This window comes from Myotis lucifugus, unplaced genomic scaffold (genome assembly GCF_000147115.1).
Source record: "Myotis lucifugus unplaced genomic scaffold, Myoluc2.0 scaffold_14, whole genome shotgun sequence".
In the NCBI taxonomy this organism is placed as follows: domain Eukaryota; kingdom Metazoa; phylum Chordata; class Mammalia; order Chiroptera; family Vespertilionidae; genus Myotis; species Myotis lucifugus.
This window is the reverse complement of record NW_005871062.1, coordinates 10,094,859-10,119,727: the sequence shown is the minus strand read 5'-3', so window position 1 is coordinate 10,119,727 and position 24,869 is coordinate 10,094,859. Positions and strand designations below refer to the sequence as shown.

Here is a 24,869-nt window from a genome sequence, read left to right as displayed (position 1 = left end):
ATTTTTTTTCTTGATCTCTTCTGTTGCATTCCTAGGCTGGACTCCTCTCTTTCCTTGATGTTCCAATAGCCTTCTTGTTCTTAATAGTCTCCCTGCCTCAGTCTCCCCCTTCTACCCTCATCCATCTTCACACTGCCCCATTTATCTTTCTAAAACATGGTTCCTATGATGTATGTCCACTTAAAAATCTCAGTTGCCTTCCCACTGCCTACTCTATATAGGACACTAATTCATTAAACAAATGAGTACTGATTATGTGTCAGGTATTGTACTAGGCACTAGGGATACAGTGGTGGACTAGAAAGACATGGACTCTGCTATCACGTAGCTCAATGGGATATAAGGCTTTTTATGATTTGTGTTATAGTTTATTTTTCTTTCTACCATCACCTCCAACTCCTCCTCATATACTCCAGTCATTTTGGACTACTTCTTTTTCCATGGACAAAATCCATATTATGAAATCACTGTGTTTGCACATGCTCTTTCCAACCCATAATGCCTTTCTTGTGTTGCCTGTCATATTTCTCATTGTGCACTATTTATAGTCAGGTGGTATTTGTTTTCTTCTAATTAGCCATTGACTGTTAGTTAACTAGAAGCACATCTATACAAATTTGAATTTTAAGAAATATTCTGCAGCTAACAATAATCTGCATAATTGCTCCTTCTTCCTGCTACAAGAAAGACATTTTTGGAGTGAACTTTTTGTAGAAAGATGTCTATCTAGAGTTGAAATTTAATTCTGTACTATGCCTCTCTGGTCAATAACAATGCGTGGAAAAGAGGTGTAAAGCAAAAATAAGCATGCAGATGTTTTGGAGAAACCTATTAATGCCTATCTGATGTACAGATTTTTTGGAATTTTGAATTTATTGATCCATATTCTTTCAATTTAGACTGATGATGAAGATGAGTCCTTTGTTCTTGAGGATCCTACATTGTTAAACATTGATACTATTGATTCTCACTCCTATGATACTTCATCTGTGGCAAGCTCAGATAGTGGTGACAGGACCAACTTAAAAAGGTAAGTATGTATTCATTGAAATCACAATTGCAAATAATTGAAATATTTGATCATTTAAAATTTAAATATTTCTTTATAGTGCAATATGGTCTGCTGAAGCCCTGCATAGGAAGTAGAAGCCCCACTTAGGTGGAAGTAATATGTGTATTAGGCCCTAAAGATTTTGGCACTGTTGAGGAGAGAGGATAAAAAGATGGGTACTATGACCACCGTCTTTTGCACCTCCAGTAGGAAGCTGTAATAACAGCCAGGGACTCCCCAAAAGCAGTAGAGCCCCTGAAGGGAGCACAAATCAAACCTGGCACAGTGTAGAAACATGGAGCTTGGTTTACTCACCATCTTTCTGTTCCCTGCACGCCTCACCCCCTTCTTCCCACTCTCTAAGGTCAGCTCCAACATTCCTTCATTCCCTTGGAATGGGTTCAGAGGAGAGTCACAAAGATGATTAAAGATTTGTTAAAAGGACTTTTAACCCTAAGTAAGTTCATTTTGGCTGCTTTTCACCTTCTAAATTCTTGGAGAGCACATGAAAAGGAAAGAGAAGTGGAGGAAGCATAATGTAAATACTTTATTGAATTCATGTGTAACTTTAATGTTGATAAAGTTGTCTGTATTTTTCTTCTCTTCTTAAATTTCACCTGTATCAGTGCTGTCTTCTTTAGGTTGTCAGCTTTTGTGGATTAGGGGCCGTTGCTGGGTATATTAACCTGTTCATCACTGTTTCCTATAAATAGATAACTTAAAACTTTTTCAGCTTTATTGAGATGTAATTGAGATGTAACACTGTAGACTAAAGGTATACAGTGTGATTCTTTGATATACATATATTGTGAAATGATTACCACAGTAGGGTTAGTTAACACCTCCATCACCTCACATAATTGCCATTTCTTTTTGTGGTGAGAACACTTAAGATCTGCTCTCTTAGGAACTTTCAAGTATATACAGTATTGTTAGCTATAGTAATCATGCTGTACATTAGATTCCCCAGAACTTATTCATATTGTAAATGGAAGTCTGTACCCTTTGGCCAACATCTCTGCATTTCCCCCAAGCCCCAGCCCCTGGAAACTACTATTCTACGAGTTTGGCTTTTTTACATTCCACATATGAGATCTTACAGTATTTGTCTTTCTCTGTCTGACTTATTTCACGTAGCATAATGCCCTCAGTGTCCATCATTTTGGCACTAATAGCAGGATTTCTTTCTTTCTCATCGCTGAATAATATTCCATATTGCACACACACACACCCTCCACATCTTTTTTATCCTTTTTTCTGTAGATGGACTATTGGGTTGTTTCCCTATATTGACTATTGTGAAAAATGCTGCAGTGAACATGGGAGTGCAGATATAGTGACTTCATTTCCTTTGGTGGGATTGCTGGATCATATGGTAGTTCTATTTTTAATTTTTTGAGAAATATTCATACTGTTTTCCATAATGGCCATATCATTTTTATTCCCACCAATAGGATTTCTTTTTTCTTAGGTCCTCACCACCAATTATTTCTTGTCTTTTTTATAATAGCATCCTAATAGGTATGAGGTGATATATCATTGTGGTTTTGATTTGTATTCGCTGATGATTAGTGATGTTGAGCATCTTTTTATGTACTATAGCTGTTGGCCATTTGTATGTCTTTTTGGGAAAAATGTCTACTATAGTATTCACATCCTCTGCCCATAATTTTACTTGTATCGTTTATTTTTTTAATATTGAGTTGTAAGAGTTCCTTATATATTTTGGATATTGACCCCTTATCAGATAGATGATTTTCAAATATGTTCTCCTATTCCATAGATTGCCTTTTAATTTTGTTGATTATTTCTTTTGCTGTGCAGAAACTTTTTAGTTTGATGTAATCCCATTTATTTATATTTGCCTTTGTTGCTTGTGCTTTTGGGGTCATATCCAAAATGCTTTTTGCCAAGACCAATGTTGAGATTTTTCCCTGTGTTTTCTTCTAGGAGTTTCATGGTTTCAGGTCTTATGTTTAAGTCTTTAATCCATTTATTTTTTGTGAGTGGTGTAAGATAGGGGTATAGTTTTATTCTTCTGCATATGATTATCCAGTTTCCTCAACACTATTTATTGGAGAAAGGATTCTTTCCCTATTGAGTGTTCTTGGCTCCCTTGTCAAATTTTAGTTGCCCATATTTATTTTTGGGCTCTCAATTCTGTCCCATTGGAATACATGCCAGTACCATACTGCTTTGATTACTATAGCTTTGTTATATAGTTTGAAATCAGGAAATGTAATGTCTAGCTTTGTTGTTCTTTCCTAAGGTTGCTTTGGCTAATTTGGGTCATTTGCATTTCTACATACTAACAACAAAATGTCAGAAAAAGTAATAAAACAATTCCATTTACAATAGCATCAAAAAACAATAAAGTACTCAGGAATAAGTTTAACCAAGGAGGTGAAAGAACTGTACACTGATGAAAGAAACTGAGGAAGACACAAATGAATGGAAAGATATCCCATGTTAATAGGTTAATATTGTTAAATGTTCATAATACCCAAAGCCATCTAAAAATTTAATAAAATCCCTATCAAAATCCCAATGATGCCCTGGCCAGGTGGGTCAGTCAATTGGAGCATCCACCCTTGCACCAAAAGGTTGCGAGTTTGATTCCTGGTCAGGGCACCTACAGGAGACAATCCATTTATGTTTCTCACATCAGTGTTTTATTTATTAATTTATTTGTTTTTTTATATATGTTTTCATTGATTTTAAAGAGAGAGAGAAACATCGATGTGACAGAGAAACATTGATTGGCTGCCTCCTTCATGCCTCCTACTGGACATGTGCCCTGACCATGAATTGAACCAGCAACCTTCTGGGTTATAGGATGATACTTAGTCAACTGAACCACAATAGGCAGGGCTCTCACATCTCTGTCTCGCTCTCTTTCTCTCAAATGAATAAAAACATACTATCAGGTGAGAATTAAAAAAAAACAAAACCTAATGGTATTTTTCACAGACATAGAACAAACAATCCTAAAATTTGCATGAAACCACCATAATTTAAATGTTTTTGATGAGATGGCATCTTCTTTTTGCCTATATAATAATGTCATGGCATCAGTCTGGACCCTGCTTACCATTTTGACCTAATCTCTAAGCATCTCTCCCCCATCCTCTTGCTTCATGTATTTTGTATACTCACATTCCCCCCCGCACACCACCTTGCCTCCCCTCCCCACACACTTTATATTTCTGTTTGTGCTTTTTTGTAGCCTGAAAGACTCCTAGGTATTCATCAAAGCCAGATTAGACATCTCTTTTCTATAGCTGTCCCTGATATTCCCCTAATAAACAGGATTAAATTCTGATTTATTTCATTTCTATAGTGTTTTACTGATTTTTCTTCTCTAACATTATCCTTGAACTTTTAAAAAATATGTTTTTATTGATTTTTAGAGAGAGAGGAAGGGAGAGGAAGAGAAAGAAACATAGATGTGAGACAGAATCATTGATTGGCTGCCTCCTGCACTCCCCCTACTGGGAATTGAGCCCACAAACTGGGCATGTGCCCTGACCAGGAATTGAACCGGTGACCTCTCAGAGCATGGTGTCCCTCAGCCAACTGAGCCACACCAGCCAGGGCTGTCCTTACATTTACCAGTGAACTACTTATTAGTCCCTCTAGCTAGGCCAGTGATGGTGAACCTTTTGAGCTCGGCGTGTCAGCATTTTGAAAAACCCTAACTTAACTCTGGTGTCGTGTCACATATAGAAATTTTTTGATATTTGCAATCATAGTAAAACAAAGATTTATATTTTTGATATTTATTTTATATATTTAAATGCCATTTAACCAAGAAAAATCAACCAAAAAAATGAGTTCGCGTGTCACCTCTGACACGCGTGTCATAGGTTCGCCATCACTGAGGTAGGCTATGAGGTCCTTGAGAGTAGGAACCTGGACTTGATTATTTTTGCATCTCCAGAGCATACTTTTGGTCACATAGAGTAGGTGCTCAATGTTTGGTAAAAGTTTTAAAAATTGTATTTTGTATGATGATGAGTAGAGTAGATGAAAGGAGCTGTTAGTAGGAGCAGCAGAGAATGAATAGTGAATGGGGAATTTGAGGTGGTTGGCTGAAGAAGGAGAGGGTGGTTATAGAAAGGAGGAGGGCAAGAAAGGTGGGCGAGGGTAGAAGGCAGGTTGAGGGGATGAAGACATGTAGGGCAGGAGGAGTGCTCTATAGGCAACCTTCTGGTGAGTAGTAGAACCTCTTGCTATATTAAGGTGGGCATGGAAGTGTTTAAATCAGTGAAAAAGGATTGCGGCTTTCTTCATTTTCCTGCCTGACTTCTCTAAGGTTCAATGTGGGTTTAATACAACATCTTAATGTGGAACTATTAGACTCTTTATGCCTCTCCACTTTTCTTGTTTTTAATGTGTGTGTGCGTGTGTGTTTCTTTCAAAGCTTTGAGACCCTGCCTTTTCAGTTTTGTTTTTTGTTCTTAAGCTTTTTTTTTCTTCTTTTTAGGAAGAAGAGGTTACCTGATTCTTTTTCACTCCATGGATCAGTTATGCGACATTCACTTTTGAAGGGAATTTCTGCTCAGATAGTGTCTGCAGCTGTAAGTATTTTGTTCTCTCCCCCCAGCTTTATAACCTGCAATGGCATAATGAAGTAGGAATGAGCATAAAACAAAGCACAGCACTTCTCTTGGCTCGAGGCTTAAGAAAAATAAAATCTGGCTTTCATGGTTTTGTGTGATTATTTTTGACTCGCAAGACATGGCTACACATCTTGACATAGAAATTAGTGCGGCCATGAAATAAAGGTCTGCTCAGAGTCTCGGGTGTGCCTAATGAAATATGGCAGCCAGCCTAAAAGAAACACTATCTGCCTTTTCTTTAAATTCCTTTTCAGTTTAGTTGCCATCTTGTGTATTTGGTGAGTTAGTATTTGTTCTTTTAGTCTTTTCATATGGAGAAATGATTGTTCAGAATCTTTTACAACTGAGTGATTCTTTTTTAAAAAAAATAATTCACAATGTCTTTTCATGTACCTTATTTTACTTACTCTTAGAACTTTGAAAGTAGGGAAAGCCATGTCCTATTTTCAAGTGAGAAGTCAGGTTTAGAGAGGTGATATTAACTTGCCTTACATCATTGGGTTAGGAGAGAGCAGAGTAATTACTTAAAATTGGGGTTTTTGGCTCCAAGTCGAGTGTTTCTTTGTTGTGAAATGGAGGTGGTATTGGTGGACGTGTCCAGTGGAAAATGGCTGGAAGAGAATATCTGTGGTCTTTTCTGAAAATGATTTAGAGCACTGGGTTAATGCAAAAATATTTAATAGTTCATCAAGACAATAGACACTGATTCTGGTATGTGTTATCAAATTTTTCTTTGATACTCCCCCAAGCCTATAGTTTTATGTACTCTTTCAATTTTAGTCTGCTAATTCAATATGTAGATCCTGTATATAATAATAATGATAATGATGATGATGATGACAGATTCATACCTCAAGAACTTTGATGTGTTTTTATGTTCTTTTCATGAAGTTTAATTGGCATTTTGTATATTTGATGTGGACAAAGTTTTGATTTTTCAGGAGAGTAAGAGATTGATACAGAAGTAGCATTATGACACCATAACCGCATTGCAATTTTCAGGTTATTAAAGCTCTTATTGCAGATACCAAAAAAAAAAAAAAAGGAAGAAAAAGTATTCTCTGTGGGCAGTTCGTATACCCTGACCCAGCTCATATATCATGAAGTCAATTTAAATAGAGAGATAGTCAAGCAATGGAGGAAACTTGGGCATTTGTCCTTCTTCTTCTAGGTGGAGAGTAACTCATATTTTCTAGAATGGGAACCACCTGTTGAGGATTACATTTCCATGACGTTTTCTGAATTTAATCCTTATGTAGGTGATGAAATTCATTCCTTTCAAAATCAAGATGAACCAGAACAGTCATTTGACCCACCTGTGTAGTTTTAAAAATATTTTGAATAATGGAGACTGAACTAAAACTCAGACACTGAACAATGATTAGATAAATCTGTTATTTAAAAGGGTTTCTCCTCTTTCTTGAAAAGGAGGAAAAAATTCTAATAAATCCCAGAGTGTTTGCATTCTCTTCTTATTTCATTGCTATGGCTGAGCTCCTTTGGTATGTTAAAATGAAAACTGCTTTTCCTGTGACAGTCTTCATACTCTGCCTTCCTAATTCTGGATTACCAGCTCAATTTAAATTGTATGCTTTTCTGTGATGGTTGGTTTATTAACATGTAAAGCTAGTTATATTTTTGATATCTCTCCTGAATAGTTGTTCAGTAATGCCTTTAGCCATGTGGTTAGTGATGTTATTAGGGCTGCCTGGGGCCTTGATCATCAGGGCTTTGTAATCCACGCCTGGAGAACACTTGGGAGAGATGAAACTTTTAAAGTTATGAACTTCATTGTTTAATTTTGGAAACCTCTTCAAAGTAATATGACATGTGACTATATTTAAAATTAATTCAAATTAAAATTTAAAGGATATTTATTCTTTTAATGATCACCTACAATAAAAGAAATGCCTTAGCACAATGTTTTTGCAAACTGTGTGTAATGTGTAAGAATATCCTGGAATGATTATTAAAATGCAGATTCCTGGCATCCCCCCAGATGTACTGACTTGGAGTCTCTAGCATCACCCCAGATGTACTGCATAGGAATCTGCATTTTTACAGGTATCCCAGGTGATTCTGACGCATCTGATTTTTTAAAACCACTACCCTAAGATGTTCAACACCAGTACTAAAATTCTGTAATCTCTAAAATGCTTTCCACATATGTGGTTTTTAGTTTTTAAAGTCAGCTGACTTCTAATTTCATTATTCAGGTTCCATTTTGAGTATTGTTTATGTTCTTCATCTGATATCTCACTCTTTTTCTCTGTCTGGGACACAAATCAATCGTTTAGCAAATATTTATTGCATGCTTCATTGTTGAGCATTATGCCAGGCAGGCTTCACACACACATATCCATACAAAGTTGGGTATATTCTGCCTTCCAGGACATTGTACATAGCAACCTTGGTAATTGCTTCTCTTCATACATATTCCTATGCACTGGAGCAAGTTTCTTAAGTTAGTTCCTGGGAAACTCAATAAGTCAGATAAAAGCGATTCTTCCTTCTGAGAGATTATGATAACCAATTGACCACACTGATAGAAAAGAAATGCAGAAGTGATATAAAGAGCCTGGTTGGAACCTAGAAACCCTGAGTTTGAGACATGGTTCTATCACTTGCTGAATGATCTTGGGCAAGTCAGTTAAACTGTTTGAAACTTCTATTTTCTTAATTTGAAAAATCAGAATAATACCACCTGTTTTATCTATCTCTCCAGTTTTAAGAATCAAATAGTGTAATATATGTATGTGAAAGCTCTTTGCTCTTACAGTGCTAATCATTGTAATCCATTACTAGTATTTAAAGCTATAGAAGCATCAAATTGATACCCTTTATATGATACTTTATATTATACTTTATATTAGTTTGGGACAACTCACTGACATAGATAGGGCAGTGTTTGCTATTTCTTGAACAGATGAGTGACTAATATCCAGAAGGGTTAGGTGACTTTCCCAGGATCATACAGTTACTGGTAAGGAACTGGAACTAGCACTTTATTTTTGATTTTCTTATGCTTGAGAACTAACTGAATATAACTTGCTCAGATTTTATTGAGGGGGTATTGCATAATCTGCTGGATAGAAAACTCCTACTTAGAGGAAGAATATCTTTGGTGTATGTTTTCTTTTTCTAAAATCTTTATGTACTACTATTTTCACCCATCGTATGTATACTTTATTCACATTATTGAGACTGGAACCTCTTTCTCTTTTCCTTTACATTTTCATTTATAATCAGTACCGTTCCTGAAGCATCTGTTATAGTAAGTAAAATAAAATGATCTTACTCTCTTGCTCTTGATATTTTGTTGGTATATACAACTTTTGTAGTTTCTCTTACGGGCAAAAACAAAGGTGCTATGTCCTGTCTGAATTGATTTGGATTAAAGTTTATGTAAAGAAAAGGCCTTATACCATTTTCTGTTTTATAATGAGAATATCTTTTCAAGTATTTTTTTTTTTTCTTCTAAATTTCATTTAGGACAAAGTAGATGCCGGGTTGCCTACAGCAATTGTAAGTATACTTTAAATAATTCTTTAAAGATAAGCTTTCTATTTGATTGGGTTTTCTTAGATTTATTTTTCTAATGTTTAAAGTTATTACATAAGTTATTGTGATGATAAATTTATAAGTCACTTATTGCCAGTAACCAGATTTAAAATGTATCCCTGTTGACTGTTCTCTTTCTAGTATATTATTACTCTTCAGGCTTTTGTTTGACAAGCACACAATGGAATAATGATTAGCGTTTTCCAGGTTTATTTGTATGTGGTTTTACCCTGCCCAAGTAAATTTGCTCCTTCTGTGATTTGGCTTCCCTTTGGTTATAGGGAGTGGAAAACAGTATTTGGTAAAATCACTTTGCGGTAAATAGTACATTTAACAGCTCTGAACCCTCTTGCCAGGCCTACCAAGTAAATCTGTGAAGTGATTATAGAGAACTGGGGCATATTGAGAGCACGCTAGTGCCCTCTTTTCCTGACTAGTTCCAGCTGCCTCCTGTAGCTCTTTTATTAGTTAAATGGTGAGGAAGTCGGCTAAATTTTGAACATTTCTGGTGTCTTTTGGCTCCTAGGAATAAACTAGAGAAGAGCTTTCTAATCCCTTCTCCACACCTCATAGCAGATTCTTGATTGGGAAGCATTAGTGCCTCTTACTTTGTCTGGACCTCTGAATTTTTGCTTTAGAGGAAGTTAAGTGTCATGCTTTTCTCTATTATGTTGAACATATACTAGTTTGAGATTCTTACCCTTAGAGTAAATTTAGAGGGAGTCCCAGAAATAAAATGTCCTGAGTTTCATTTCCTGTTTTGCCTCTTAGATGAAATTCTCCTTATTTGTAATAGTTGGTATGTCATTTATTGCCTAGAGGAAGGAAGACCAACAAATTCAGCTCTGCTTTCAAGATCCTTGCTCTACTATCTTAAAATATAATCTTCTCTTTTGTTCTCAGGCAGTGTCCAGTCTGATAGCAGTGGGTACATCTCATGGATTGGCTTTAATATTTGGTAAATTTTCCAAGTACTTACTTTCTTTACTTTAAATATTAAGTATCCTTTTGGGTTTTATAATGCCTTTTAATCATAGTTTACAGAGTGAACTATATTTTCTTGGGGAAAAAAACAGAAGAACTTGAAAACAGCAGTATTTTTATAGTTATAAGTTACTTGACTCAGCTTCATTTTGTTGCTTGTTGCAAATTTATTTTCTTTATGAATTTATGAGCTGTCATACCTGTTGACTCTCTGTAGACCTAGACAAAAAGAATACGAAGTTGGAAGGGAACTTGGGTTGTGATATTGTCTGCCTTTTGTTGGTGGTGAGTGGTAGGGTGATTTTTTTTATCCTAATTCATATCTGAGTAATAGGTATTCTAGAAGATCTTCAGGAAAGAGGTTCTTGGGCATTCTCAGTAATTTTTAGTAACTCTCACTGACAATAAATTCTTTTTATTTTCCATTGTAAATCCCCTACCATAAACTGATAAATTTTTTAGCCCTTAATCAAATTATTTTCTTGGTTGAGACAAGAACTTAACTAGTTTCATTTATATGGAAGAGGTTAATCTTACTTATTTTCTCACTTTTTTTCCTGTCTGAGACTAACCCCTGTTTCATTAATCTTTCTTTGCTTTTGAATTCAACACTACTAGAAGAACATTTTTTTTTAATTTAAAAACTATAAACATTTTTCTGTCATTTTTAGTGTTCTCTGGATCTTAAGTCTTTTTCATCTCAAATGGAGTTCCTGATGACACTGTATTTCATTAAGAAATCCACAGGATATTATAGAAGGATTACTGGGGGATACTTTAATAGCAGAACCACAATTTGGTCTTTGTGGGCCTTACATCTTTATTTACTATACTAGAGGCTCAGCGTGTGAAATCATGTGGCCCCGCCCATCCACGCACACCCCACCCACCTGCTCACCTGCCCGCCCCCCAGCCTTGACACCCTAACCTCAAGTGAGCCTGGCCCTGCCCCCACCCCCTCCGGCCTTCTCTGGCCACTTCAAGCCCCGCCCTTGGTCCCGAGACTTGCCTCGGGCTGGTCCCGCCTCCTCTGGGCGCCTCCCTGCTTCTGCCCATCTCGGGAGCAACGTGGCGGCTCCACCCCCATCTTGGCGCCGGAGGAGAGCGTGGAAGCCTCGCATCTGCTGCAGAGTTTCGAGCGCCGCTTCCTGGTGGTGCGCGCGCTGCGCTCCTTCCCTTGGCAGGTGGGCGGCGGGGTGCTCTGAATGCGAGTGGTGGGTGGTGAAGGACTGGTGAGGTCGGGGCGCTATGGGCTCTCACCTCCGCCCTCCCCACCATGGGATGGGCCCGCCTCCTCCGGGCGCCTCCCCACTTCTGTCCTGTCTCTGGAGCAACACAGTGACTCTGCCCTGCCTCGCACACAGCCTCCTGCTGAACAGTCGTTATGGCGTGAGGGCGTCATGACCATTAGCATATTAGCTCTTTATTATATAGGATTCGTTATTTTCCCTTGTTTTTGAACAATTTAGTTTCCTATTTATAAAATTTTTTATTATGCCCAAAGCCTTATTTATCATGTGATTTTTATACCTAGTGTTTTCAAAGGTGATTGACGTAAATATGAATTTTATTGTTTGGAGATGAGAAGAATGGAAATGAAAAATATGGTTGGTTCTTTCAAGAGAATTATAAATTTATTCTTTAAATAATATTTTTCTGATTCCATTATTGATATGTGTTCATAATAGAAAATTTAGAAAACATAGGTGAGCAAAAGGTTGAAGATATTAAATACCAAATTCTCCCATGCAGGAATAGTCCCTAGCATTTCTGTATATAGCCTTCTAATTTTTTTCTGTGTGTGTGTGTGTGTGTGTGTGTGTTTGTGTGCGCGCGCATGTGTGTGTGCTTGTGTGCATATACCTACCCCCAAATGAGATCATGTAATTTGTAACTTGCTTTTTCATTATAGTGAACATCTGTCCATGTAATTATATATTCATCTGTAACATTATTTTCAATGGCTACATAATATTATTTTAGATGGATTTACCATAATTTACATAATAATTTCCTACTATAAGACATTTAGGTTGTTTCTAAACAAACAGTATAGTGGTAAACATCTTTGCTACTGCATTTTTGTACATGTGATTACTTCCTTAGAACAAATTCCTAAAAGTCCTAAGTCATATCCCAGGTCAGGGTATGAACATCTTAAACATGCCTAATATGTATTGTCTCGTTGCCTTCCAGAAAGTTTTACCAACTATCAGGTGTAGGAATGCTTGTTTTCCTATGGGGACCATAACGGGTATTGAATTGATAGGATTTTGGGAAAGGATCTTAAAAGGTCATTTAGTTCAGTCCCCTTATTTTACATATGAGGTGATTGAGAACCAGAGGGGTTAAGTGACATGCACAAAGCCAAGGTTAGAATCAAGGAATATGGAATCCTAGATCAGTGCATGCCCCCTCATTCTGAGCAATTCTCCTGTCCTAAGAGAAAAGGAGGCCAATTCCAAGATATATGAAGAAAAGAAGAACTAAAGTGAAAGTGGATAGAATATAATGCATATATTTATCTGTCAGCAGAATGAATGTTGAGTTTTTGTTACCACTTACCATTACTTTTCCTCAACTCGATCTGTTTTAACATTCCCTCCTTACCACGAAGTTATAAGAATATGTACCTGCTTATAATCAAACCCATGTAGAGCTTAATGCAACAAATTAAAATGAATATAATTAAAACAAAAACTAACAACGGTGAAGAGTATATTATCTTTTGCTAATGTCTCCTTAATTTCCTTGGGCATGCTTCCTAATTTTCCTTAAATCCCAGCAGCTTTCTGATGAAATAGTAGTCTTATTATAAGTTAATGGAAAAGAAAGTATTCTAGAGTGAATACTTTGAGAAAGAATCTTAATATTCTGATTGTGCTTTGGGTTTTTAACTATGTGTTAATAAATTTTACTCATTTTTGTAAGAATCATATATTTGGACAATGAGTTTTAACAAATTGATTAAATTTGCTTGAGAACCTGGGTAGAATAATAATACTATGAAGTGTCTGGATTGAAGACTTGGGTTAAAGCTGATTGTTTTAAACATCTTCATTGATGATAGGATAAAATGTAGAAGGAAGACCATACTTGTTTAATTAGTAATAGATTCCCCATTGGAATAGTAACCTGGGACCATACTTGTTTAATTAGTAATAGATTCCCCATTGGAATAGTAACCTGGGACATTAAAATAGTAATCATTATAAGCTTTATAAAGAATGATGTATGTTGTTTATTCTTTTTTTTAATTGTTTAAACTATTACGTATGTTTCCTCCCCCCCCCATTGATCCCCCTCACCCGGCCACTCCCATCCCTGAGCAAACCCCCACCGCCCCCGTGTCTGTGTCTACTTCTATGTTGCTTATTCGTATGGAATTATAGATATATGGCATTTATTGTGTATCTTGGATCTTACCTATATGAGGATCTCAAAAATTCAAATATTAATAAAGATGTTTCCCTATCCCAAGGTCCTTAGTTTTCCATTTTTTAGGTTGCTAGCATACTTTAGTAGACTGTCTTCTTGGGGGAGGGGGGTAGTTTTGTTTTTTTAGAGAGGGGAAGGAGGAGGGAGGGAGGGAGGGATGGAAGGAGAGAGAGAGAGAGAGAGAGAGAGAGAGAGAGAGAAACATCATTGTGAGAGAGAATATCAATTGAGAGGGAAAGAGAGAGAGAGAGAGAGAGAGAGAGAGAGAGAGAGAGAGAGATTGAGACATCAATGTGAGAGAGAACATTGATTGGTTGCCTTCTGTATGTGTCTGGACTGAGAATCGAACCCCCAACCTTTTAGTATACAGGATGGCTCTCCAACTAACTGAGCCACCCAGGCAGGACGAAAATTAATTTTGTTTTTATCAAACCTAATGAACTTGGATTTACTTACTGTGCTGTAATTTGAATGTTATGTCTTTTCTCTTTTCCAATAACCAATACCCGAATATAACCATAAACTCTAGAGACATCAATTAATCACAATTAGTATCCTTCTTATAGATAACTTTAGTTTGTCACTTAAACTCTTGAAATTTTACCTGTCTTTTCTCTGAACTTTTGATCTGATCTCTTGCTTTCTCTCTTTTGATCTTTTCTCCATGGATTCAAAGGAAAAGGTATAGTAATTTTGGTTTGCATGAGTGACTTTTTCTCTTTTGACCTTTTAATTTTGAAAGAGAATGCTATCAATTAGTCAGTGCCCTCTTATGAAGAAAACCAGCTAATTGAAAGTTAAAACAGAGAATTGTTAAAAATGATAAATTTATGCATACCTTAGATGTTTTAACTGAAAATATATAAATATTCATTTCCCCCTTAATCTTTTGATATATACCAAAGCCTTTACTTTGAGTTTGTATCTGCCAGATGGAGGTCTGCAGCATCTTTTTTGGCATAAACTGCATTAATAATGGGTCATGCAAAATTTGCACTTTTAATTTTTTAAAAAAGAGGTAAGAGTGTAGACACCTGTGAATTAATCAAATACAAAATACTAGGTTTTCATAAAACTTCTATTGAATCTTCTGCAGTTATCTTGCACACATCCTATTTTATGACAATTTTTAAAGCAATTTATCTTTACCAAGTTTCTCTAAAGCATTCATTTAGTTTTCATGGAAATGATAGCCCTTTCTTTTTCATTCTATTTCATCAGTTTATATATTTTTAATTAAGTTTGTAAAGTCCAGTAACATGAGTGGCATGAATGGCATGAACAAGTTTGGGAATGAACAAAATGACTCTTTGTAAGGATCAGCATTCCGGAAAATAGCCAGTTAGCCGAGGGGATTCAGTGTTATCTGGGTTCAGTCAGTAACCTTTACAGAGGGAATGAGAACTTTAATTCTGTGTGTTGGTTAGATGGAGGTCAGGTAAAAGTGTTTTTGCTGTTTTATAATCATTGATGAAAAATGTTTCTTAATATCTCTTTGCTTCTCCTTTGGTCTTAGAGAATATTTTAATGTACTCAAAGGATAAGAAAAGAGTAATACTGAAGAATGATGAATACTGCCAATAACAGTAGAGCTCTACACACACAATTAAATTTGATTCCTTCTTGGATCTAGGTATTTCCTACTTTGACAGTCTTTAGGAACTAGTTAAAACAAATTAGGGGCAAAAAAATAGAGGATTGGGTTAATTTTGGTACATGGAAAGAGAAGAAAAATTCTGGGAGTATGTTCAAATTTAGATTTGATAGCTATTATAGGCTTTATGCATTATTTGTGACTTTTCTTTGCTATTCAGCACATTACTCTTAAGCCCAGAATATACTGAGGAGATCTACCCTAAGTGAAGTATACTTTGAAAGGTATGCTAATAAAAGAAATAGGTATAATTCATTGCAGTGTCAAATAAATGTGCTTTTTGTGATACCTGGGCTACAAGTTCTTTTAATTAATTGGTAATCTATTTATTGTTAATAATAATCTCTTGCATTTATACCATTTTGTACTTTTTCTCATTTAAGCTGTATGCCAATTTTGTGAAGTTTATAGGAAAAAAGATAGTTTCATTTCCTATTTCTTGTCCAGCTATTTGCTTCATAAGGACCCACTCCAATTAACACACACAAAAAACTAAGTTGACAGTGCCAACCAAAAGTGGCTTTATGTGAATTTGTAAATGAAATTAGATGTTACTAATTTAATCTTTTCACCCCAATGATAGACAAAGGAGATTTCTGAGAGTAGGGGGAGAATAGAATGTTTACATTTAAATTGAGATCAAGAGCCCCTGGAGAGTTGAATTTGCAGAGAGCACTGATTTTCATCTCTCTTGCTTCTGTCCATGTAACTACAGAATTTAAGTGTTTGAAAGAAGTTTTATTTTTATTTTTGTACCTTTCCCCAGAATTGTCCAGAATTACTTGGACTATAGAATGTTTAGTTAACTCTAGCAAAGAAACCGCTCCAATAAGACTATGTTTTCCTTTATCTACAGAAATCTACCTTTTCTGAATTTAGTCTAAATTCTATAATAGCTAGTTTGTTAATATGGTACTGTAAAAATAGATTGTATAAAGCCAGCAATAAGAATTGATAAATATCTTTTGGAGTTAAAATAGGTTATATTTTATATATTGTGCATCACTTCATAGCCATGTGATCTTATAAAGGGACATTATCAATGTATTATAATTCACTATAATGTATTATAATGAATATATTGTAAAAATAAAAAAAAATTGAGATTATTTTTATTAACACAGTCCTGTTGGATGTAAATGAATACATCTTTCAGGAATGGCCAAGATTGATAATTGGTTTCTTGTCTAGCTAGTTTTCAGTACAGGGGACCCATAGTCAGGAAAGCAGAGTCATGTTTGGGTTTTTAACCTACAAATCACGTACTGTCTTTTTCCTTTCCTCTTTTCTTCTCTGTTTCCTCTTTCTTAATGGTACCTTTATTTTCTATTTTATCATACACTTTAATTCTCCTATTCTTACTTTTCCTGAGCTATAATACTTAGTCTAATTTAAAGTATGAACTTTGTTAAATCAGAAAGCAGTAGTGGTTGTCTCTAAGTTTGGTGGATCCGAACTATGTAAAGTTTGGATCTCATAGCAGTGATTATAGAGGATCCCAGCAGGACTCTATTCAGACAGGACTTTGTGCTTGGAAGGCAGGAGCTCAGACTCTGAGGGCTTTGTGAGACTGGAATGGAGTTTCTGCCTTTGTCCTCTTAACTGTCAGTTCATCCATTGCCTACATGCATGACCCAAAGAAGTGGTATGTATGGTACACTATTGCCCAACCGTTGTATTGTGACAGTTTGCAAAATAAGGTGTATGGATAATCTGCTGACTGTTTAAGGCAACCCTGATAAGGATAATGGGAAACACCAGTTTTTATAGACAGTTTCAGTTAAGCAAAATAAAATGTTACTTCATATTTAGAGTAAGGAAAATAAAGGAAATCTTAATAATTTGAATTAAACTAGGGGAGGGAAGAAAAAGTATGTAATTAAGGAAAGTAGAAAAAAAATCTGTAATTGTAATAATGCTAGATATGAATAAAGATAATGACTTTTTAAACACATCAGCCCTTATATATTTATGAGTTTTATTCCTTTTTGAATATTCATCATAGAAGGCTAAAATCTAAAATGATTTTAGTAAATGAGAAGTATTTTTTGTGTGGCAGATACCATACAGCCATCAATTGTGTCAGAATTCCTTGGGAAGGTGGAAATTACTATTTGAGCCAGTTTATGAACATAGAAAAATATTCTTACAGTATTTAACTTTGGATGGGCAAAAGGACTTACATAATATTTCCTAGGCCTGAGAATGCATGTTTTGTGGCTGTTTCTGATAACTACCCTTACAAAAGGAAGAGTTGCAAATGTGGACGCTGTTCAGATAATTGTCAGATGCCGCTGAGTGTAAGGAAGGCACCATGCTAGTATTCTGGGAGTGTTTATTCACGTACAACTTTTGCCTTACAGAGGTCTTATTCTCATAGTGGAAAACATATTTACCTCCAAAAAGTAGCATGTAGATAATATTAATAAAATTTGGCTAAGCAAATTTTAAAGATCTTATTGGCTTAATTCAGTGATTTATGAATCAGGTAGCATCATCTAGCACAGCAGTTTTCAACCTGTGTGACGTAAGAATTTTTAGAACATGCAATACCTGACTAGTCAGGGCACTGACCTCTTTTCCCTTAGATTGTCAAATAAAAAAATAACAACAGCTCACACAACAATAGCCATCCCATGTGAATTAATCAAAATGATACCTATTTTGTTTTGTCAGATCGGCAAAAAAATACACTTTTTGGTGTGCTGCAGAATTTTGGTAATTAGTTTATGTATGCCATGAGATTAAAAAGATTGAAAATCGCTGATCTAGCAGATAGAAAGGAACTCCCAGAAGCTATACAAAATGAAAGACTTCTATAGGCAGAAGGGAATGGAGCAAGGAAGTTAATACTAGCAAAAAGCAGATTGGTTGTGGCAAGGTCACCTTCCTTTATGACGGGTCTGTCAGACCTGACTAGTACTGACCAGGCAATTCCTGATTGACTGGTTTAAAATTCCATTCCTGGGAGACACCGAAACTAATTACGTATTAAGTCTTAGTTTGGTGACAGGGGGCTTAGCAAAAGTGACTCCATTTTGGGCCTTTTGTATTGTTTTTAATACTAGTGAAGGGTGATACAAACAATTGCTGAGGGAGTTGAGAGAATTTCAGATTGTGCAAGTGTGGTGGATTTATTTATTTTCCTCTCTAAAGTTACACTTTGTAGGCATGCCTTATTATATTTAAATTTTTTATTTCATGGGTTTCAAGTGGGTACAGTAAAGAATGCTATACAAAATAAGCATTATCTAGGAGACGCCCTAGAGAAATTTCTTTTAATTATTAGATAATAACATTTAATAAATATTTGAGTGCCTCCTGGAGATATCAGAGTTGATTAAGGCAAAATCCTTGCCCTTAAATAACTTAATCTAGTAGAGATTTTAATTATTTGCTTTTAGCATATCAAGTGTTGATGCTTGAAATAATTCTGTTAAGTAGTTAAACACTATAATTTTATTTGTTCTGTTAATTTGCTTAGTAAACCTTTTCTTCATGGGTAATAGAAATGGAAATTTCAGTCAAATTCTAAATTAATAAAATTTGATTTTTCAATTTTTAAAGCTACTTAAAAAGGCGGTATTCCCTGTAACTTTTCATCTTGAAAATAGCAAGAAATACAATTATGGAATGAGGGCGATGAAAGGGGTTGTTTGTGGAGAGACACAGGTTTCTTATGGAGTTTTTTACTTATCATTAGCAAGTTGTGTATTATGCTTCTGTGTGGATATTGTGTCTCCCCCCCACCCCCCCGCATTCTTAGTGTCTAATTCGGTGCTGAGCCTTTAGTAGATGCTTAATACATGTATTTAAAATGATGTAACTTAATCAGTTGATTCTTGGTACCTCCCAAGTTTTTGAAAACAAGCCTATAATAAATATGTATTTACTCCTTCCATTTCTTTCACTTGATTTTACAAACTGCTTTCTTTAGATCAGAATCAAGCCTTGCGACTCTGTCTGGGTAGCACTAGTGTTGGAGGTCAGTATGGAGCCATCTCTGCCCTCAGTATTAACAACGACTGCTCAAGACTTCTCTGTGGCTTTGCTAAAGGACAGGTAAATATGAACTTTATTTTATCCATAAGACAATGTTGAAATCACTTTTTAAAAATAGTATCTCTAGATCAATATCTTGAAGACCAAAATATGTTATAAAGGGGCATGCCTATAGAGCTGAGATTGCTCAGTCTCACTTTTGTCTTATTCAGATTTTGTAGTAATTGTTATTGACTGAGCCAGAGTATGTGATTTTTAAAAAATTGAGTTATAATTCACATATAACATTATATTAGTTTCAAGTGTACAGTATAATGATTCCATATTTGTATATATCTGAATTATCACCACAGTAAGTCTTTTTACTATTTGTCATCATACAGAGTTATATAATTATTTTTTCTTGTAATGAGAACTTTTAAGATTTACTCTCTTAGCAACTTTCAAATATGCAGTCAATATTATTGACTGTAGTCATCATGCTGTACATTACAGCCCCATAACTGATTTATTTTATAACTGGAAATTTGTACCTCTTGACCCCCTTCACTCATTTTACCCAATCCTCAAGCCCCCTCCCCTCTGGTAACCACCAGTCTGTTTTCCATATCAATGAGTTTTGTTTTGTTCTTGTTTTTTTAGATTCCATATATAAGTGAAATCATATATTTGTCTATCTCTTAGCATAATACTCTCAAGGTTCATCCATGTCACAAATAGCAAACTTCCTTCTTCTTTTTTTAATCACCGAGTAGAAGTCCATACATATATATCTGTCTCACATCTTCTTTATCCATTCATCCATTGATGGGCCCTTAGATTATTTCCACATTTTAGCTGTTGTAAATACTATGGTGAACATGAGGCAGTAGATATCTTTTTGAGTTAGTATTTTTATTTTTGGGGGGATAAATTCCCAGGATTGGAATTGCTGGGTCATATGGTAGTACTATTTTTAATTTTTTGAGGAACCTCCATACTATTTTTCACAGTAGCTGCACCTACTTACATTCCCAACAATAGTACACTAGGGTTTTGTTTTTCCACACCCTCGTCCACACCTGTTATTTCTTGTCTTTTAATCCTAGCCATTCTAACAGGTGTGAGGTGATATCTCATTTTGGTTTTGATTTGCATTTCCCTGATGATTAGTGATGTTGAATCTTTTCATGTGCTTGTTGGCTATCTGTATGTCTTTGGAAAAATGGCTCTTCAGATCCCCTGCTCATAAAAAAAAAAAAGTTTTGGTTTTTTTTTTCTTGCTATTTAGTTGTATGAGTTCTTTATATATTTTGGATATTAACCCCTTATCAGATATATGATTTGTACATATTTTCCCCCATTCAGTACATCGCCTTTTCATTTTATTGATGGTTTCCTTAGCTGTACAGAAGTTTTTTAATTTAATGTAGTCCCACTTGTGTATTTATGCTTTGGAGTCAGATCCAAAAATTTATCACCAAGGAACTTACTGTCTATGTTTTTTTTTTTTTTTTTTTCTAGGAGTCTTGTAGTTTCAGTCTTACATTCTTACATTCAAGTCTGATATATTTTGAGTTAATTTTCTTGTATGGTGTAAGATTTTATTCTTAGTTCAGTTTTATTCTTTTTTGCATGTGGCTGTCCAGTTTTCCCAGCACCATCTATTGAAGAGACTGTCCTTTCCTCATTGTATATTCTTACCTTCTTTGTCATGAAGTAATATATGTGGGTTTATTTCTGGGGTCTCTATTCTGTTCCATTGATCTCTGTATCTGTTTTTATGCCAGTACCATATAGTTTTGATTACTATAACTTTGTAATATAGTTTTAAATCCAGGAGTGTGATACCTCTAGCTTTGTTCTTCTTTCTCATGATTGCTTTGGCTATTTGGGTGTTTATGGTTCCAAATAAGTTTTAGGATTGTTTGTTCTGTTTCATTGAAAAATGTCATGAATTTTTATAGGAATTGTATTGAATCTATATATTGCTTTGGGTACTATGGACATTTTAACTACATTAATTCTTCGAATCCATAAGCTTGAAATATCTTTTCATTTATTTGTGTCGTCTTCAGATTCTTTCACTCAGTGCATTATAATTTTCAGTGTACAGGTCTTTCACCACCTTGGTTCAGTTTAATACTAGGTATTTTATTCTTTCTGATGCAATTGTAAATGGGATTGTTTTCTTAATTTCTCTTTCTGATAGTTTGTTGTTATTGTATAGAAACAAAACAGAATTTTGTATATTGATTTTGTACCCTGCAACTTCACTGAATTTGTTTATTAATTTGAACAGTTTTTTTGGTGGAGTCTTTAGCATTTTCTCTATATAAAATTATATTGTCCACAAATATGACACTTTTACTTCTTCCTTTCCAATTTGGATGCTCTTTATTTTTTCTTTCCTAATTGTGCTGGCTAGGACTTTCAATACTATGTTGAGTAAAAATGGCAAAAGTGGGCATCCTTGTTTTGTTCCTAATTTTAGAGTAAAAACTTTCAGCTTTTCATTATTGACTATGTTAGCTATGGTCTTGTCATATGTGACTTTTATTATGTTGAGATATGCTGCCTGTATACCCATTTTGTTGAGAGTTTTTATCATAAATTGATGTTGAATTTTGTCAAATGATTTCTTGTGTCCATTAAGATAATCATATGATTTTATTTTTTATTTTATTTATTTATTTTTCCTGTTAATCCTCACTTGAGGCTATGTTTCTATTGATTTTTTTTTCTTTTTAGAATAGAGGAAGGGAGAGAGAGAGAGAGAGAGAGGAGAAGAGAAAGAGAGAAACATTGATGTGAGAGGGAAACATAGATCAGTTGCCTCCCATATGTGCCCAACCGGGGATTGAACCCATAATCTAGATATGTGCGCTTACTAGGGATTGAACTGGCAACCTTTTGGAGCACAGATTGATGCTCCAATCAACTGAGCCACCTGGCCAAGGCTATTCTTTATATTTTTAACTAGAGGCCTGGTGCCCGAAATTTGTGTGTGCACCCCTGCGGGATGGGGCCTAAACCGGCAGTTGGAAATCCCCTGAGGGGTCCCAGATTGGAGAGGGTGCAGGCCGGGCTGAGGGATGCCCCCCCCCCCCCCACACACACAAATTTCGTGCACCAGGCCTCTAGTTAAAAATATAAAGAATAGCCTTGTGGGATGGGGCCTAAACCGGCAGTCGGTCATCCCTCTCACAATCCGGTGGCTCCTAACCACTTGCCTGCCTGCCTGCCTGATTGCCTCTAACTGCCTCTGCCTGCCTGCCTGATTGCCACCTAACTGCCCTCCCCTGCCGGCCTGATCGCCCCTAATTGCCTCTGCTTGCTGGCCTGATCGCTCCCTAACTGGTCCCCTGCAGACCTGGTCGCCCCCTAACTGCCCCCATGCCAGCCTCGTCACTCCTTAACTGCCCCCCTGCTGGCCTCATCATCCCCTAACTGCCCCCCTCCCCTTGTCGGCCTGGTCTTCCCTTAACTGCTCCCCTACCAGCCTGGTCACCCCCTAACTGCCCCCCTGCCGACCTGGTTGCCCCCTAACTGCACCCCTACTGGCCTGATCGCCCCTAACTGCCTCCACCACCGTGGATTTGTCCAGAAGGAAGTCGGACGTCCGGAAGATATCTGGTCTACCTGGTCTAATTAGCATATTACCCTTTTATTAGTATAGATGTGTTGTATCATGCTGACTAACTTGTGAATATTCTACCATCTTTGCATCCCTTTTAATGTTTTGTTGAATTTGGTTTGCTAATATTTTGTTAAGGATTTTTGCATCTTTGTTCAATGATATTGGCCTATAATTTTTTGTTTTTGTCTGGTTTTGTTATCACGGTAATGCTGGCCTCAAAATTGAGTTTGGAAATGTTATTTCCTCTTCAGTTTTTTGGAAGAATTTGAGAAAGATAGGCATTAAATCTTTTTCAAATGTTTGGCAGAATTCAGCAGTAAAGCTACCTGGTCCTGGACTTTTGTGTGTTGGGAGATTTTTGATTATTGATTCAGTCTCCTGTTAGTAATTGGTCTATTCAGATTTTCTATTTATGAATTAATCTTGGAAGATTGTATGTTTTTAGGAATTGGATCTATTTCTTTTGGTATATAATTGTTCACAGTAGTCTCTTATGCTTCTTTGTATTTCTGTGGTATCAGTTGTAACTTCTTACATTTTTTACTTAAGGCTTCTTTTTTTTTCTTGGTGATTCTAACTAAAGGTTTGTCTATTTGTTTATCTTTTCAAAGAACCAGTTCTAAGTTTTATTGCTTTTTTTTTTTTTTTGTATTTTTGGTCTTTATTACAGTCATTTCTGCTCTGGTCTTTATTATTTCTTTCCTTCTACTAACTTTGGGCTTGTTTTGTTTCTTTTTTTCTAGTTCCTTTAGGTGTAAACTCAGCTTATTTATATGTGTTTTTTCTTGTTTCTTCAGGTAGGCCTGTATTGCTATGAAATTCCTTCTTAGAATTGCTTTTGTTGCATCCCATGGATTTTAGTATGTTGTATTTCTGTTTTCATTTGTCTCAAAGTACTTTTTGATTTCTCTGGTTTCTTCATTGACCAATTGGTTGTTCAGTAGCATATTGTAAAACCTCCACATATTTGAGATTTTTTAATTTCTAGTTTTACACTCTGTGGTTAGAATAGGTGCTTGATATGATTTCAGTATTCTTAAATTTATTGAGACTTGTTTTGTGGCCTAACATGTGATTTATCCTGGAGAATGTTCTTTTTGCACTTGAGAAGACTGTGTATTATGCTGCTTTTGGATCGAATGTTCTCTATATGTTAAGTACATCTTTAAGGCCCATGTTTCCTTACTGATTTTCTGTCTCATGATCTATTCATTGATGTAAGTGGGGTATTAGAATCCCCTACTATTATTGTATTGCTGTCAATTTCTTTCTTTAGGTTTTTAATATTTGCTTTATATATTTAGGTGTTCCTATGTCAGGTTCATAAACATTTACTAATGTTTATTGTCTTGTTGGATTGACCCCTTTATTATTATGTAATGCCCATCTTTGTCTTTTATTACAGACTTTGTTTTAAAGTTTCTTTTGTCTGATAGAAGTATAGCTACCCCAGCCTTCTTTTGGCTTTCATTTGCATGAAACATCTTTTTCTGTCCTTTTACTTTCATTCTGTGTGTGTCTGTACATCTGAAGTCTTGTAGTCACCATATAGATGGGTCTTGTGTTTTAATCTATTCAGCCACTTCTGTGTTTTTTTGTTTGGAGAATTTAGTTCACTTACATTTAAAGTAATTATTGACAGCTATGTACTTATTGCCATTTTGTTGATAGTTTTCTGGCTGTTTTATAATTCCTTTCTTCTTCTCTTGCTCCCTTTTTTTTATAGTTTGATGACTTTATTGTTATGCTTAGACTCCTTTCTTATTATCTTTTAAATTTATAGCAAGCTAAGGTGTTTTTTTTGCATTTTAAATTTTATTTATTTATTTATTTAATCTTTACCTGAGGATATTTTTCCATTGATTATGTAATTTTAATTATATTATATTTTTCTTTATTGATTATGATATTACATATGTGTCCCTTATCCCCCCCATC

The 24,869-nt window shown here is 35.5% G+C and overlaps 1 protein-coding gene across 11 annotated transcripts in view; it reads left to right on the top strand.

Annotated features, from left to right (window-relative positions):
- VPS8 (VPS8, CORVET complex subunit) overlaps window positions 1-24,869 on the top strand; it is a 237,940-nt gene that overhangs the window by 24,620 nt on the left and 188,451 nt on the right. For all 11 annotated transcript variants that reach the window (XR_002828228.1, XR_002828231.1, XR_002828230.1 and 8 more), the window contains exons 4-8: window positions 900-1,030; window positions 5,538-5,631; window positions 9,166-9,198; window positions 10,138-10,192; window positions 19,248-19,372. Coding sequence is in view for 8 of the 11 variants with exons in the window: in XM_023750602.1 (XP_023606370.1) it covers window positions 900-1,030; window positions 5,538-5,631; window positions 9,166-9,198; window positions 10,138-10,192; window positions 19,248-19,372 (438 nt within the window). In the remaining 3 variants the exon portion in view is untranslated. The remainder of the gene's footprint in view (window positions 1-899; window positions 1,031-5,537; window positions 5,632-9,165; window positions 9,199-10,137; window positions 10,193-19,247; window positions 19,373-24,869) is intronic.